General features: G+C 45.9%; 1 protein-coding gene across 1 annotated transcript in view; it reads right to left on the bottom strand.

The window, feature by feature from the left end:
- Positions 1-18,504, bottom strand: part of Dnah8 (dynein axonemal heavy chain 8) — a 225,044-nt gene that overhangs the window by 37,405 nt on the left and 169,135 nt on the right. The window contains exons 85-87 of the mRNA XM_038342351.1: positions 13,572-13,688; positions 10,765-10,866; positions 2,771-2,931 (exon numbers count right to left, since the gene is read on the bottom strand). Of these exons, the coding sequence (XP_038198279.1) occupies positions 2,771-2,931; positions 10,765-10,866; positions 13,572-13,688 (380 nt within the window). The remainder of the gene's footprint in view (positions 1-2,770; positions 2,932-10,764; positions 10,867-13,571; positions 13,689-18,504) is intronic.

Below are 18,504 nucleotides of genomic sequence, written 5' to 3' on the forward strand. Positions count from 1 at the left end.
AAAGCTCAGGAACAACATTATTTGTTGAAGGGAGTGGCGGAGGGCCACTTCCCACCACCCAGCTAGCTTTACCCAAAGTAATTACATGGAAACTGTATTCATTTAAACACTGCCTGGCCTATTAGTTCCAGCCTCTTATTGGCTAATTCTCACAGCTTGATTAACCCATTTCTAATAATCTGTGTAGCACCACGAGGCAGTGGCTTACCGGGAAGATTCTATCCACCGTCTGTCTTGGGTAGGAGAAGCATGGCAACTGACTGAGACATCTGCCTGACTCTGCTTTCTCTCTCCAACAATTCTGTTCTGTCTACTCCGCCTACCTAATTTTCTGTCCTATTAAAGGGACAAGGCAGTTTCTTTATTAACCAATGAAAGTAACACATAGACAGATGACCCTCCTCCATCAGGAACAGAAACGTTCACTCGAAATAAGAGCATCTGTTCTCGTTTCATTTCTCTTGCTATGACAAAACACTCTGACCCAAAGCCACTTAGGGGAGGGAAGGGCTCGCAAGTCCAGAGCGCAGTCCTTCACTGGCTGGTACATGGTGGTACCTGGATGCAATCCCAAAGCACAGGAGATGGAGGTAGAAGAGCCAGATATTTAAGGCTGCCCTCAGCAACAGAGCAAGTTCAAGGTCAGCCTGAGATGCATGAGAGCCTGCCTAACAATTTGTTTTTCCCCAACACTGGGGATTGAACCCAGAACTTGGTGTACGCTAGGAAGGTATTTATTGGAACCACATCTCCGGCCCACACAGCAGTGTCTTTTCTGACATAATTACAATCATATGGAGTTTTGTCCACTACTTTTCTTCCCACCCATGGGAAAGATCACATCCTATGGATTAGCCTCACTGATCAGACTCCTTAGAGTCTGGAAGGGCTTAGCATTACTGATTCAACCCAGCAGGGTTTTCCTGAGCGCCAGGCACAATGATAGCCAGAAAGGGGTGAAAATGGACACAGGTTTGGGATGCAATGGAATTGCGTCCAATTTATGCTTTAACTGGTGGCCGATAAATAAATAATGAAAAAGAGTATGCCTGCAGCTGATACAAGAAAAAGTTGGTCGGGGTGGGGGTGGGGGGATAGGGTCGGGGGAGGGGCATTGAAAACAGGTCACCATTTGTACTTAAGGTGACTACCAGGAGGCGCATTGAAAACACGACACTCAAGCAAGGGACGGAAGAGGTAAAGGGTGAGTCACAGCGGTATTTCTGGGCGTGAGTGTGGCAGGGTATGTTCCAGGAAGTACAAGTGAGGCTTATGGTCTAAGTAACAGGAAGTGGTGGAGAGTTAGAGCTGAGCTGGAAAGAGGGATGTACGGAGAGAGAAAACAGAGGTCTGGGTTGTGTGCATGCGGGCACCTTTGACCTTGACCCACGATGAGGCAGGACTGTAGAGCAGAGGAGCTGGGTCATCTACCTCACATGTCAAAGCCTCGGCTCAAGCAACACCACTTCCTTGGGCCTCCCTCCCTCACTGTTCACGCTCACACTGATCCCCACAGAAGCCCTTTTGATTGCTTCACTAGGCTTGCATTTCAGCTGGCTGAACAGAGCCTCTCAGGGCAGCAGTTCAGAGGCAACGCTGCAGAGGTACCCCCGTCTGAGATTTACCATTATTCATGGGTGGTGACAGCGTCTCTGGAGGGGCAAAGCATCACAAGCCAGATTAGAGAGTACAGAGGAGGGGAGCCCAGTGTGGGACATGGGCCGTGTCTGGGTGGGAGGAGAATGCACTTGCTGTAAGGGTACTGGAGGTGGGAAGTGCCCGTGTGTGATGAAGGAGTTATTAAAATTACAGCCATGGCTCAGGGACTGGGAGAAGGGCAAACAGGCCCCTCTTTCTAGTGAGGAATCTTCCTCCAGTGGGCCACAGAGGCCACACCTTCCAAGGGAATAACTCAGCTGAAGCTGAGTCAGCAGGTGGGGCAGGGAGATCCTTTTTGATAGAGGGCTCTCCAAAGAGAAACTTCATCTGGAGGGTGGGCCAAAGAAGGTGCTTAGGATTGGTAGGCATTGCTACAGCTTTGTGGGGTCAGGGATATCACACTGGGCTCTGGGGTATGTGCCCATGAGAAGCTCATGACCAGAAGGTTGCAGGTGAGCATGCATGAGAAGAGATGGTCCATCATAGAGAGGGTCAGACAGGACTCTAACTGCATGTGCCTTGCCTCCCATATGTGTCTTTGTGTGGGTATGTGCACATGAGTGCAGCTGCCCAAGAAGGCCAGAAGGGGGAGTCAGACACCCTGGAGTTACAGGGGGTTGTGAGCCACTGGACACGGGGGCTGGGAACCAAACTTGGGTCCTCTACAAGACAGGCAAGCGCTTTTAACCACTGAGTCATCTCTCTAGTCCCAAGTGGTATGTTTGAATGGATATTTAAAGAAAGAGATAAGGAGCGGGGAGACGACTATCAATGGAGAGCATCGATTAAAATAAAACTATAACTGGCTTCATGACAGGACAGAGAAGTAATCAGCGCATAAATTCGCTTTCGAGTTGCCATAAACACCAGGCCATCGGGATTTAGTGAGGGAGGGAAGTGGGGAGGGCAGGCTGAGTTGTGACAGAGTTGTAATTGGAAGACAGGCAGTGACACTATTTTTCACAGGAAAATAAAAAGAAGGGAAAGGAGAGAGATTAACAGAGAAAATGAAATGCATAGTCTTTGCCAGGCTGAGTTACAAATGACACCTTCAAATTAAAAAAGAGAGAGAGAGAGAGAGAGAGAGAGACAAAAAGTGCCCAGAACTCACGTGATGTCAGCATTAGGGTGGAGCCCAAAGACTTCTGGGTTATCTAGAGATGGCAGAGACTGGATGTACTCAAAATACTGGTCCAAGGTTTTGCACACAGGGATTTTATATCCGGTGTAAAAACAGAATGAGGGCTCAAACATCTTCTCACTGAACCAGACCTGCATGGGAGAGGAAAATAAAAGAAAATTGATGAAGATTAGAAGAGGAGGCTTATTTCCATTTTAATAGGCTCTCTCTCTCTCTCTCTCTCTCTCTCTCTCTCTCTCTCTCTCTCTCTCTCTGTGTGTGTGTGTGTGTGTGTGTGTGTGTGTGTGTTTACTATTAGTTTTGGAAGCATCTTAACAAAACTATCAGTGGAATAATTATCACATATAGGAAGGAAAGAGATCATCTACAAATGAGAGGCCCTAAGTTAGTTGCAAGAACGTATCCCGGGATGAAGGCTTTGGGTCTACGACAGATTTGTTATCCAACCAAGGACTGCACCAAGGGGCCGGATGACATGCAGCCACAGAAGCAGAGTGAATCTTAGCCCTGTGCTTTTCTATTGCACAGGAACAATTAGGCAAGACTCTGGTTGGCACCCAAGAGGAGATTCAGCCAGGGCATTGAGGGTGGGCATGGCCGGAAGTGGGCTCAGTGGCCCAGCACTTGCTTAGCTTGAAGGAAGCCCTGAGTTCGCTCCTCAGTACTGAAAAAAAAAAAAAAAAAAAAAACACGGTGGAGGGAGTGAGATGGGGTGAGAAGGATTGCAACTCAGTTGGCTGAGTCCTCGTATAGCATGCACACAGCCCTGGGTTCCTTCTCCAGCACGGCTTACACCCGGCGTGGCATTGTACTTCTGTAATGCCAGTACTTGGGAGGTAGGGTCAGGAGGGTCGGAAGTTCAAGGCCATGTTGAACTATGTGGTGAGTTCACATTGTATTTCACAAGAGTATTTTGGTTACCTCTGGTTCACCTGCAGCCATGAGGGCCCCTGAGTATCTCCTTGTCCTCACATCTCCCTTGGCAAGGCTCTTCTTTGGTGCTACGTCTACACAGTTTCACTCACAGATGCTAAGCACCAACCATGCAGCCACAAAAATCTTCTCCACATCTGCCCTCCCACCCAGAGCTTCCTTTGTCAATTAAGTTCTGTCCCTGGGCACCAGAAGCAAATGCACCCTGCCCAGCCTCCATTGTTGCTAGCCTGAAGGCACCCTTTTCTCATTCCATATGAACTGATTGATTATCTGCAACAAAACGGGGAGAGAACAAATATACACTTAGTGTGAACAGACTTCTTTTGAGGAAGGTGGGAAAAAAAGAGAGGCTGAATGCCTGAGCTGGTTCGAGGCGACAACTTTGGTACCTAAGAGGGTGATTTTCCTAGTAGGGAGGGACGTAACAGGACAAGAATGGAAGCAAGGTGAGGGTGGAGGAGACCGGGCTGTGCCTGCCCATTCAAGCCCACTGTTTCTGGCAGTGCCCCTCCATCGCTGTTTGCGGCTCTTTTTAGATCCGGTGATTATTCTGAAATACTGTGTCCCGGTTTTCTCTGTGGCTCTATTTGCTTCAGCTCCACTCTATTCAATCCCTGCCTGCATGGTACAGAGCTCGGAACCAGAACAGAACGCAAAGGAGAGAGACACACAGTCCTTTCACTCAAGGATCTTGTGACCTGGTAGAGGGACAAGCCAGTTATGAAACAACCTTCCTAACACGAGGCACGCTGAGGCAAGAGCCGGAAGGGCATGAAAATAAGCAAAGGGCACAGAGGGCTGAAGGCAGGAGGGAGGATGGCCAGGTGGATACGGACAAGGGCTTAGCAGGGATGAGTTTTGAAGACAAGTCTCCAAGAAGAAGCTTCTTCTTTTTCTTTTTGTCCAGAGCACTTAGGACTTGGGCAGGTGGCTGGGGGCACACCAGTGAGTACCAGATGCTGAAGTGTGAGATGGATTGACAGAAGCCATGAAGGCTAGAGTAGAGAAAATGCTGTGGGGAGGGAGAAGAGAGGGGAAGAGAAGAGAGTTCTCTGATGGACGACCGGATGTGGGGCAGCGAGCAGAGTTTAATCTAAGAGTTGGGGAGCTATTTCAAGTTACTAAAGAAGGTGGCGCTGTACATATGGTCATCATGAAGACAAACGAGCTCTTTAGTGATGTGGGTGGCTTAAGTCACAGGAAGGAACGCATCCCGGGATGAAGGCTGTGGGTCCACGGCACATTGGTTATCAAACAAAGGACTGCACCGAGGGGCCCAAGAGGCAAAGGGAATCTTAGCCCTGTGCTTTCCCGTTGCTTTCTTTATGTACACCCAAGTATGCAGAATTGACACACCCAAATTGTATCCGACACACCCATATAGGATTTGACACACCCAGATTGTATCTGACACACCCATATCAGATTTGACACACTCAGATCTTATCTGGCATGCCCAGATCATATCTAACACACCCATAGCAGATTTGACACACTCAGATTGTATCTGACACGCCCAGATCGCCGAGGTTCACCAGGCACGGAGACTATGCCGAGGTTACTAATACATGTAGTATGAACTATGAGATCTACATGGAATTATTCTACTGTAGTCTCTCTTTTGTTGTTGCTGTCATGATGAAATACCCTGACCAAAAGCCACTTAGGGAAGAAAGGGTTTGTTTTGGCTTCTGGCTCCAAAGAGGGATAGAGTCCATGGCGGTGGAGAAGGTAGAAGGGCATGAGGCTGGTATGGTTGTCAGGAAACAGAAATCACACTTCATCCATACACAGGAAGCAGGAAGAGAGGGACACGGAGGCAGAGAACAAGAAGTATGTTCAGGTAACAAACCCTCCCAGCCCACCCCAGTGATGAACTTCTGCTAGCAAAGTTGTGTCTTCTAAAGGTCTCAAAACCAAGTAGCATCATTTCCTGGGGACAAGGGACATTTCTCATGCAAACCATCACAGAGATTTGGGCAGGTACAAAGGAAAACAGCTGCTATAATCTGGGTCTAGACTGACCACAGTCCATGAAACCACTGGGAAGTGGAGGGGCCTTTAAAAGATATGGTCTACAAGAGCTAGTTCCAGGACAGGCTCCAAAGCTACAGAGAAACCCTGTCTCGAGAAAAAAAAAAAAATGTGGCTTCCTAGGAGAGCTATGTGGCCTGTGCTACTGAAGGACTTCCGGGACAAGTTTGAGCCTAACAGAGGAATAAAAGAAAGGAATTAGAAAAAGATGGAAGGGAGGAACACGAGACAGTGAGAGACTAACGGAGGGTGGAAACCATAATGGGGAAGGCAGAGAGCAGTCTTGAGAGACTAAGGAGAGAGGTTGGCAGAGGTCAGAGGTCAGAGAACTACAGACTCTGAGGCCTCAAGTGCAGAGGGCTGTCAATCAGGGGTCCGAGTGTGGGACAGCTGGACAATACACACAGAGGAGGAAGCACAGAGGAGCTAGGAACAGGGTCAGGCAGAAGCCATGGTCACTGGGGAGTAACCACTGCATTGGGGAAAGGGAACTTTGTGTGCAGATCACCAAGTCTTACATGGCTGAGGCACAGCTCCAGTGTGTTTCGCAGGTCAGCCCACACTTGGGGAGGCAGAATCTTGGGAGGGGAGAGGGCTGGGGTCTAACTTAGTCCTCTATGGCCCTGGGTGTCCTCCGTCAGGGTATGGACAGGGGGCTGGAGGAGAAGTGGGCTGGGTTAGCAGCAACTGTCCCCTTCTTGAGCTCCTAGATCAGTCATCCACCTAGTCATGTATCATGGTGGCTCTCAGCTATGTGTGAAGTCAGGCTCCGCAAAGAGCAGAGAGGGCCCCACAACACCCTCTTGCCACCAACCAAATGTCCCAGCCACCTGTGGGTAAGACAGGTCCCACATTTCATAGACAAAATAAGGAAGGGAGGTGGCTACAAAGGGACTTTTCTTGATCTTGAAGTTTAAGATAGTCAGTGCAGGCTTTTTATAAAAGCTCTTATGTGTTGAAATTTTTTAATAGGCCTGATTTTCAGGGTGTGTTCTGACGTCAATAAACACTCAGTCCCACTGGATTCCATCTTAGATGCTAGATCCCTCTGTCCCGAGATGGCACGTCACTCACCATCAACTACCACATGCTAGTGTATTCAGAGTGCTGCAGGGGACAGCTGGAGAGCAGGAATGTGTGGCTCTTTCCAAGGGGCTAGTGATCCAGAGTGGATGGTGGAGGATATCTTTTAGGGTCTCATTTGTCTTCCCTTGCTCTCCTAGACAGCTACAAACAGCTTATCGTCCCTCTTTAAGCATCCGAAAATTTCTTGCTGTAACCCTATAGCTGAGACCCTCACTTCTTACTCACTCTGAGAGGAAAATACCCTCATATCCCCCGTTATACCTAGCTGTCCCTTACATCTGTACTCACACCTGCCCCAAGGAATGCCTTCCTTCTACCAGGAGGGGGTGGGGGGGACGTGAGGACAGCAAACAAACCGACAGGCACATGTATGTGTGGATCAATATAGGTATTGTTTGCAAAATCCATTAAAGCAAGCAATACAGGTATGGGATAAACACAGGGAGCCCAAATACCTCACACAAATACGGATAATTTATGTCAGAAGGCCTAGAGTGAATTCCTATAAGGAGGGGCTGGGAGCATAGCCCAGGGTTCAATTCCCAGCATGGGGTAGGAACCCATGAGAATATATCACTTGATAGATTCATGTTTTATACACTTAAAAAATATTGTATAGAGGAACTGGAGATGGGGCTCGGTGGTTAGGAGCACTTGCCTCTCTTTCAGAGGACCCCAAATCACTTACTAACGCCTATATTATGAGGGTCACAACTGCTTGTAACTCTAGTGTACAACTGTCCCTAACCCCAGTTCCAGGAGATCTCATGCCCTCTTCCAGCCTCCTTGGTCACTGCACTCACATGTACAAACTCACACACACACACACACACACACACACATACACACACCCACACCCACACCCACCCCACACACACACCACCACCACATAATTAAAAGGAAAACCAAGGGGCTGGAGAGATGGGTCAGCGGCAAAGCACTTGATACTCCTGCAGAGTACCCTGATTTTGTTCCCAGCCCCCACAGCATGGCTCACAACTGCCTTTAATGCCAGTTCCTGGGGATCCAACTCCCCAGCTCTCTTTTCTCACCTCCAGGGCTCCTGCCCCACATGTGTGCCCATGGAGGTGAGAAGAGGGCACCGTGACCCTTGGAACTGGAGTTAGGGACAGTTGTGAGCCACCATGTGGGTACTGGAAAATGAACTTGGGGCTTCTGCAAGAGCAACACATGCTCGTGACCACTGAGCTGTCTCTCTTTATATATACATAATTTAAAAAAATAAAAAGTAAGTATTAAAACCCTCCAACTTTAGTTACTCTTACAATTATTCAAAAATAGTTAATTGCCGCGCACCGCGCACCCCGTCTGCGCTCTATGCGCTAGAACCCAGTTCGCGAGCTTCGGGCAAGGGGCTGGAGGTTGAGGAAACACACGCAGAGACAGGCCGACACACAGACCTTCCAACACTGGTACAAAAGCCCTTCTTTAATAGCACCATGGAGGCTTAAAGACCCTGCAGTCAATGGCCAACAGGTGAAAATCCCATCCTCCGACCCTCTAGGCAAAGCACAGCTTTTAGTAACTTCAATTAGAAGGCTCTAGACAGGGAAGAGCAGCTGAAAGCCAGGACTCAATTGGTCCCAACAGTTAATTGACTAAGACATATTTTTCCTTTGAATTTCAATCACAGAGTTAAGTTTTTCTTATACCATATTTACTATTTTCACACATTAGTCCCCTTTTGACTTTGGTATTTCTCCATTCAGCTCTGATATACGCCTAGTCTTCTTTCGGTTAATATTTAATGTATTTAATGCATGTCCTGATATGTATTTCTCCCTGTGAAATACACATATTTTACTTTATAGATCCCATTTTCTATTTTTTTCAGCTTCACTGAACAAATGTTTTACCATCTCTGCGGGCTGTCACATAGACCATTTGTTCTGTGTTTTACACCACCATCAGTAACTCGTCTTCCTCCTCTTCACCCTGTGGATGCAGAAGCTGCCTCCCAACACCTAAAACTATGTTATGGGTAGTACCTGTTCTGAGAACATATCTGGACCCTGTACTCAGGAGCAGAATTCCAGTCTGGACAGCAGTCACATCTTGGAGCTGAGAAAAGATAAGAGCTGCTGGCTTGTGCCTCAAGAGGCTGAGCCACGGGAGCCACTGTGCCTTAGGATGCTGTGAGGCACCATCTCGTCCTCCATCAGGACCCAGGCACTTACTTCTCCAGCTTGCTAGAGCACTGGCTACTGTGTGGTACAGTACAGACCCTTCCCAGAACTGCCCTGGCAGATGGGTGCTGTCTCAGCTCAGGTCACACATGGGAGAACATGGAAGGAATGGGAAACCTGAGCAGAGAGGTCCATGTTAGTTTCTTTCCAGAAAAAAAAACTGCCTGTGGTAATTGCCTTCACCTCCCACACACAATGTCACCATGAACATTTTGGCACTTACACATCTGTGGGCCTTTCCTTGAAATGTTCTGACATCTATTTCGCTTGGGTACTTGTTTTCAGCCAGTATGACCAGGCTGCACTCTGGAAGGTCTGTCCCTATTTAACTGCTGAGTACTGGTGTTCCTACCTTTATACATCCTTGTCAATACTTGGTATTTTCCATGTGCAACTTAAAGAATTAAAAACCAAAAAAAAAAAAAAAAGGGCTATCTGGTCTACCTCCAGTTTACCAAACTATCCCAGCAGTTTGTTGTGACTTTTTCTATCTTTTTTTCTTTTTCTTTTTTCCTTTTGTTGAATATAGAGTCTTTTCTCATACATTATATCCTGATTATAGTTTCCCCTAGTTTCTCCACACCTACCCTACACTCCAGACCCACTCTGTCTCTCATTAGAAAAGAACAGGCTCCTAAGAGATTTGTTGTGATTTTAATTGTGCTATGCTAACAAGAAACAGAGGAAGATGAGGAGGGGGAAGCAGGAAAAGGAGGAAAAGAAAGGGAAATGAGTGGGAAGAAGGGGAAAGAGTAAAGGGAGAAACTTTGCTGAAGCAGAATTACTAAAAGAGTTCCTAATATAAAGACTTTAATAACTGTAAATATTCACATATCTGATTTTCCCCATAGGCAAATACATATTGTTTCTTTAATACATAAAAAGATTTAAGAAGAGTTTGTGTCCAGTCGTTGTTGATTTATGTTATTTATCCTTCATGGTAAAGTCATTATTTCATATATCATATTTCTATCATATAGAGGATATGAATAATATCCTCTAGAAAATACTTACTCCTGGGATCTATGTAGAGTTTACTGGGGAAAGACAGGAACCCCAACACCCCTTCCTTCCATTCTCAGTACTTTATTCTAACAGAGAACACTGAAATTATAATGCATTCCTCAAGGTCTTACTTTTAGCCTTGAAGTCAAGTTGTGTCTTGCACTCAAGAGGAAGAGGCACAGAGGGATGGCCAGAGCTTTCTCAGCAGGTTCTGGAGAACTGAGACCATGAAGCAAGGGCAGTGGGAAGATGGGCATGGGAAGCCTGGGGAACCCTGTGGGATGACTGGTAGTTAGTTAACATTGTACATGAGGGCAGTATGGTAGAAAGAAGGGGTTCTTGGCTAATACTATTCACAAGAATCCCCCCTTTATAACCCACCCCAGATTCATCATTCCAATGGTAAACAAAAGGTGTTCCTCAGATGGAGAGATGGTTCAGGGGTAAAGAGCACTGGAGTGTGGTTCCAGCACGCGCGTGCGCGCGCACATACACACACACACACACACACACACACACACACACCTGTAACTCCAGCTCCAGGATATCTGATGTCTCACAGGTACCCGTGCTCACATGCACATAGCCACACACAGCCACGTGCACATGTACATAGTTAAAACCGAAACACATCTTTTTCAAAGGAAAACACTGTGAACTTTATCTCCACACATTTTCCTCCCAAGTTTGACTTACTCTGGCAAAGCAGTTAAGTAGCCGTTTGTCAAAGTCGTCTGTCACTCTGCCCCCATACTGCACTTCTCCAATCATGTACCGGACTGTACTCCACGAGACCCCCTGTGGTGGAAAGAAGGGAGGATTATCCACTGTAGTGAGAACACTCAGGGCCTAGCACTGTAGGAAAGTTCTGGAAAAGGGAAATGCCAGCTAGGCTGTTGTCCCAATTAACATTCTGTCAACTTGACCCAGGCTAGAAGCACTGAGGGGGAAAAAAGCCTCAGTTGTCTTTATGGAGTTGGTCTGTGGGCATTTCGAAGAGGGGCCACTGTGGGTGGTGCTATTCCCTACACAGGGATCCCTAGGCTATGTGAGGAAGCCAGCTACACATGAGCCGAGTGAGTGAGCTAGCAAGCAGTGTTACACCATGGTTCCAGCCTCCATGTTCCTGCCCTGACATCCCTCAGTGACGAACAGTGACCTGCAAGCGTAAACCAAGCCAGCCTCCCTGGGTGGCTTCCAGGAAGAGCGTTTTATCCCAGCAGCTGAATGAAGCTCAAATTGCTGCATTGGACATTATGCTTTCTCTTTAGGAATAACTCACTACCATGTGGCTGGAACCACTCCGGCTTGTTCACCAAAGGAAAATCTACAGTATTGAGTACTGGAAGAGAAGGTGACTGCGGATTATATCAAGTGGAAAAATAAGGCAGTATTCGCTGTGATTGTAATCACCTGCAACACGCATTACAGGAAATGCCACGCTGTTACCGAGGGGCGGGGAGGGACGCCTAATGAGGAAAGAAACTAGATCAAGGAAAGAGCGCTTTAATGTTCTTTCTTAGCAATAGATTTTTCCAGAATCCGTAAGGGAACAAACAGGAAAGTATTTATTCCCCAGACTTTCTACAATGCAATCCTGTGCTGTCTCGTTCCATAAGCTAAAGCCACATTGATGCAGTCGTTAATTTCTTAGCAATCTTATACTAGCAATATAATTCTGCTATTCATTGTTTTTTTTAAAAAAAAAAAAACTCAATGTACTAGAGTAAAGGAAAAGTGTGGATGCTTACGGATTTTGGATTCTTATTTTTATTTACTTATTGGTTAAACCTCTATTTTTCAGCTTGGTTGCCTTTCAAAGCAACCATTTCAAGGCAGCTATAATTTGTATATGCTGACATGATAAATAACTGCAGAATATGAACCCATACAATATCATTTTTCATCATACTGCCACAGTCTTAATTTACTGCCCTTTTGTCAGTTCAGGAGAAAATCACAGTTTGGTTCCAACTTCTGTCCACCCCAGGTGAGCATTCATCACGGCTCCCTGGAATCCTGACGTCACCTCAGTGTCTATAGTAACCTGGCAGTCCTACTGTGGGCAGGAAGAGGGGGACAGAGTCAAAGTGGTCTCTGTGGAACCTCTGCTATACACTGTGCACTGTGTTTTCATAAAAACGCTAATTCTGTTCCTCAGAGACCAAGATTTCATGGAGGAGGAAACAGGCTGAAAGTCTCACTGACTTACCTACGATCCTGAAAAAGAGGATTCCCAACCATTCACAGACTGTGAGCAGAGAGGCAACCAGGCTTGCTCTCCCAGCTTTGTGACCTCGAGGAAGTCACCCATCCGTTAAAGGGGAATAATGGTGACACCTTTGTCAACGTCACGATGATATAGGCAAAAATGTTTACAAAAGCACCATGGAGAATGGGAAGTTTACACCTTGATGATTAGTAACCATTACTAGAAGTAACTACTAGGGATGATGTATGGCTCAGTGGTAGAGAAACTGTCTGGCATGTGCAAGGCTATAAGTTAAATCCCCAAGACTTCCAAAAAGGTTTTTTAGTTGCTGTTTACATACTTGAACTTGAAAATTAAGAAGTGAGCTAGGTTCTTGAAGCTCAGCATGTAAAAGCACTTGGGACCCAACATGAAGACCCAAGTTCCAACCCCAGGACCCACAAGCTAAAAAGAGGGAACCAGCTCCTGAAAATTGTCCTCTGGCCTACATATATGTGCCGTGGTACATGGATGCCTGCACTCATGCATGTACATAACACACACACACACACACACACACACACTACACCAACAAATAAGCAAATAAACTAAGAAAAGACTTCATGGTTGGGAACCCTATTCAGCGACATGGCATTTGTTGAGTGTATGTGAAGCCCTGGGCTCAATCTCCAGTACCATAAAACACGGGGAGGGGTGGGAGGCTGGAGAGCTGGCTCTGCTGTTGCAAGCACTTGATGCTCTCGCAGAGGATGCAGATTTGATTCCCAGCACCCACATGGTGGCTCAACCATCTCTAACTCCAGGTCCAGGGGATCCAGTGTCCTCTTCATGCTTCTAAGGACACTGCACGCACATGGTACACTACATATACACTTGAATACACACACGCACATAAGTAAATACATAAATAAATCTTTTTTAATGGTGAAGGGGGACTTGAGACAAAAAAGAACTGCCTTACTGGATAGCAGGAAGAAGGTCAAAGAAGGCAGGCCCAACTGATGTCACCCCACTTCTCGTGGGGCCCTCTGGGGCTCAGGAGTGGCATTAGGGACACGATTGCATTTTGAAGCACATAGCTTCATCATTATACTGGCAGGCACCTTCAGGGGAGGGGAACAAAATGTGAGTGTGTGGGTTAGGAGAGGGGAGTTGAGTGGGCTAGCTGATTAGAGTACCTGTCCCTCTGAAAGAGGGTCTCAGGGAGACCTCAGCTAGTTCACCCCATTGTCATGGGCTGTCATGAAAACCTAGAAAACAAACAGACAAAAAGACCAACAATTCCACTCACCTTTTTAATATCACACTCATCGAGGTGGTTTTGAATGAACTGAACACTGGCCGAGAAGTCGGCAGAATTGAATTCATAGGGAATATTCCATCCCAAGGGACCAAATTTTCGTCGCTCCTTAAAAAGAGCAAAGTAAGTTAGTGTCAACTGGAATTTTTTTCTTAATGATTTATTTATTTTTATTTTATTTGCATTGGTGTTTTGCCTGCATGTATGTCTGTGTGAGGGTGTCGGTTCCCCTGGTATCAGAGCTACAGACAGCCCTGAGCTGCTGAACGTGCTTCCAACCACTGAGCCAAACACTGTATGTAGGTGGATCCTGTTTGCGGAACTGGGGAATCAAACTTGAGGCCTTTGAGCATGAGAAGCAAGCATTGTACCACTGAACTACAGCCCCTGCCAATTCCCTCATTACTGCTAGTGTAATAAAGTCTAATAAAAACAAAAGTTTCAATATTAAGGTAAGTTGACCTTGTGTGAAAAGAACAGTATGGGGTGGGAGAGATGGCTCAGTGGGGAAAGATGCTTGTCGATAAGGCTGACCTGAGTTCTGTCCCACTGCAGCAACTACACTCACCTGACCTTGTGAATATAGACACACATACACACACGAATAATAAAAATACAAATAAAAAAATTAACGGATAGTGTATAGTTGGGTAAAGTGGTCCCAGAACTTGGGAGGTTAAAAACAGGAGAGTTGTAACTTCAAGGTCAGCCTGGGCTACATAGCAAGACCCTGTCTCAAAACAAAAATAAAAATAAGCAATATGTATCATCTGAGATATAATAACCATTAAGTACTATTTAAGGACTGTAACTAACGATTTACAAATTTCCAAATATTTGTCAAGTTGTAGTTATTGGGGTGTTGAAGGAGAGAGGGCCTGCTTTTCGTCCTGTCTGCCCAGCTAGCTTAACCCCCAAAATAATCACACAGAAATTGTATTAATTAAATCACTGCCTGGCCCATTAGCTCTGGTCTCTTATCGGCTAACTCTCACATCTTGATTAACCCATTTCTATTAAATCTGTGTATCACCATTTGACTGTAGCTTATGGGCAAGATTCTAACCTATGTCCATCTCAGGCAGGAGATTCATGGTGTCTGCCTGTCAGTCCTTCTTTCCAGCATTCAGTTCTGTCTACTCCACCCACCTAATTTCTGCCCTATCAAAAGGCCAAGGCAGTTTCTTTATTCAACCAATGAAAGCAACAAATAGACAGAAGGACCTCCTACACGACTGGCGTTTGGGATTTTTGTTGTTTTGTTTTGTTTTTCTTAAGTCTAGCAGGTTGTCATGGTGGCACAGTCTATATTCTAGTTGGAAACAGTAAGAATCAGAAGTTCAAGGTCATCCTCAGCTATATAATGAGTTCAAGGGCAGCCTGAGCTACACGAGACCTGTATCAAACAAAGAAAAACGTGTCTAGGTCTCCACTAATAACTCCTCCAGGAACTGCAGGAGATTCTTAATGAATGTCTGTTGGATCTGTCGCTATTCTAAGTCAGCCTGTCGAGAGTCTGGAAAGTCAAATGTAAGGGCTGAGATCTTTCAGGTTAAAGAAATAGAGCATTTATGAACATGACCCCCTGCTAGCTTCACTCTGTAATTTTTCCATCTTGGGTTTTGAAAACTAAGAATTTCTATTGTACACATGACACAGCTGTCTTAAAGCTCTCACTCCGCCTTCACACCACCGTCGCTGACTGACTGAGAGAGACCTGGAAGACGCCTATGAAGCCATGGCTGTTCAAAGAGGCCAAATTGCCCGTAAAGAATCAGACTGGCCCCAGCTCAAAGGATGGAGCTGCTCTGATATTCTACTGTGTCTGTCTATGTTCATGTGGACAAGGGTGCATGTCTGGAGGCCAAAGATAACCTCAGGAAGGCTGTCTACCTCCTTAGAAAGAGGCCTTTCCTTGACCCAGAGATCACCAATTCGGCTAGACTGGCTGACTGGCAAGCCCTAGGGATGTTCCTGTCTCCACCTCCCCAGAGTGGAGATTGCAAGCACATGCCCCCATACCTACAACTTTATCATGAGTCCTAGGGATCAAACCCAGATCTTCAAACTTACAAAGTAAGTACTTTACTGACTGAGCCATCTCCACCCCCCAGAACCCGGGAGGCCGTTTTGAAGGCATATAGATGGTATTCCTAATGACTCCACATCCGGTAAACCCAGAAAGTCGTACAGCTGAGTCCAGTTTCTATATCAGCTGCCCCTGCCCGGCACATGTGGTCTCTAAGGAGAGTCCCCTCCCGTACATCATCTGGAGTCCCAGTACCCGTGTCTAGATTAAGAATCTACATGGATAGCAATTCTGCTTCTCCGAATATGCACTGCCTTCTTCAACATTTGCAAGGGTACACAAGCTTACATGCGCACACACACATGCGCGCGTGCACACACACACACACACACACACACACACACTGAAGTCTTCATAAGCCACTTCTTCTTCCTCTTGCTCATCCAAGCCCCTTACTGCAAAATCCCACCTTTTAAAGAAATCTGTTAGCAAGGAGAAAACCATGGACAAGTTACAGAAGAAATTCTGCAAGCCAGATGGTTTTAGTCACTGACTTTCAAGGTATGCTTTTAAAATATTAATGAAGTCATTAGTATTAATTTAGACCTAGTCGTTCTGACCCAGGAGAAAAGACTAAAGGCAGAAAACAAACAAAGAAATTCAGAGCCCTCGCAAAAATAGGAAGGTGCGCCCATTATTTCTTGACCTGACTTCTTGGCTTAGGTTGTCACGTTAATGTGACTCTTGTCCCCATCACTTAACTAACTGATTAAAGGAGGACATCCAGCTTAAGAAAAAGAGTTTTTACACAGGAAAAAAAAATCATTAGAGCAAACAGACAGACTACAGAATGGGGGAAAGCTTTTACTAGCTATACTTCAGACAGGCTAGTATATAGGATAAATAAAGAACTACAAAAATTAAACACCAAAAAAATCCTGCCAGTTAATGGACCATTAAAATAAACAGACAGATCTCAAAAGAAGAAACACAAATGGCTAATGAGTATTTTAGAAAGGGTTCAACATCACTAGCCATCAGAACAATACAAATTAAAACTCTTTGGAGATTCCATCTCCCCCAGTTAGAGTGGTGATCAGCCAGGATACAGACAGCAAACGCTGGTGAGGATGTAGGGGAAGAGGAACTCGTTCTTGCCGCTAGTAGGAGTGCAGACTAGCGAAGCCATTGTGGAAACCAGCATGGAGGGCCCTTGACAAGTTAAAGCTAGAACTACCCTCTGACCCAGTCATACCACTCCTGGGCATCACCTCAAGGACCCTGCATCCTACCGTAGAGACCTGTACCTCGGCGTTCACTGCTGCTCTCCTGGCAACAGCCAGAATAAGTGGAGGTAGCACAGATGCCCATCAGCAGATGATGGACATGGGAAAATGTGGCCTATACATGACCGGGGTTTATTCAGCCTTCAAGAGAAAAGGAACATAAAGTATTCAAGAAAACAAGTGAACCTGGAAAGTTGACTGTTAAGTTATGTACCTTAGACTCAGAAAGGCAAATATTACATATTCTCTCATGTATATGTACAGATCCTAGCTTTTGTTTACATGCACACATATAAACATATATATGTTTATATATATATGAGGGTGTGAGTGTGCATACAGGCTATGAAACTCAAAAGGAGAGACACAAGAGAGGATAAAGAGGTACTGAAGAAGGGGATGGGGAAGAACAGGAAGGCAATGGGGCCACTGAGGATAGAAGGATACAAGGGGGGACAGGGAGATGAGGAGGAAGTGGGGAGAAATCACTAAAAACCAAATTTGTTTGAAAAATGCCACCAAGAAGCCCAGTACTTTGTATGCTAATTAGATAGTTGCTTTAAGTTGACCAGACAACCCCAGGAATTTGTACTGAGTTAAAGACTTCTTTCTGTAATTAATACTAGGAAGACATGCACCCTTGAGAACTTCAAAGCCGTTGAAACGGGCGGATTCTTGTTTGCCAAGTTCCTTTTAGTTCTTTTAATCTTTCCTTGTGGCACGCCTGTGTCGGATTAACAGTTTAAGTGTAGGTGAATTTTATTAGTAGAATTTTCACCTGTGGGTGTTAACTAACAATGGTTATCCGCACTATGTCCCATCTTGTTTCCAGAGAATGTGATAGGGACGGGAGGGCATGGTGTTGACAGAGGACTGTGGTCTGAAGACCGTGTGCTTCTTTGGATGGCTTCCAGACTCGGCATGTATGTTCTCTTCGTGTCCTCGTTGGATTTCTGTTGCTGTGATAAACACCATGACAGTAAGCAACTGGAGGGCAGACAGGGTTTATCTGGCTTACCGGTTACAGTCCACCATCAAGGAGAGCCACAGCAGGAGCCTGGAGGCAGGCGCTGTACCAGAGACCGCGGAGGAACACATCTCACTGGCTTGCTAACTCCGTGAGACAACTCAGACCCACCTGCCTAGGGATGATACTGCCCATAGTGGAGACTACATCAACCAGCAATCCAAGACTGCCCCCTGGACATACCCACAGGCCAACAGGATAGAGACAATTCTTCAGTTGAGGTTTATCTCCTCTCAAGTGTGTCAAGTTGGCAGCAATACTAACAGAGATAGTTGGTTTGTTTATCTTGTTGGCTCATGCTGAAATATTTGGTCCCTCAACCAGATCTGAGAGCTTGGCAATGAAGGACAGGGATTCCATCTTTGTCTTCCCTTGGTGAAAAGACTCATGGTTGTCTAAGCCATGTTGGTCAATTACTCTCCTAATGAAGGAACCCTCCCACCTCAGTGAGGTCAATTCCAAGGATGACTCAAAGTTTTGTAGTTCTTGAGTAGATATCAGAAACACTGAGGTGAGACTCTTCTAGAGTCTTCTGGGAGCCAGGGTGGAATGCAGCCTTTCAGATATCCACATGAAAACCAT

The sequence above is a fragment of the Arvicola amphibius genome, chromosome 9 (assembly GCF_903992535.2).
Source record: "Arvicola amphibius chromosome 9, mArvAmp1.2, whole genome shotgun sequence".
Lineage (NCBI taxonomy): Eukaryota > Metazoa > Chordata > Mammalia > Rodentia > Cricetidae > Arvicola > Arvicola amphibius.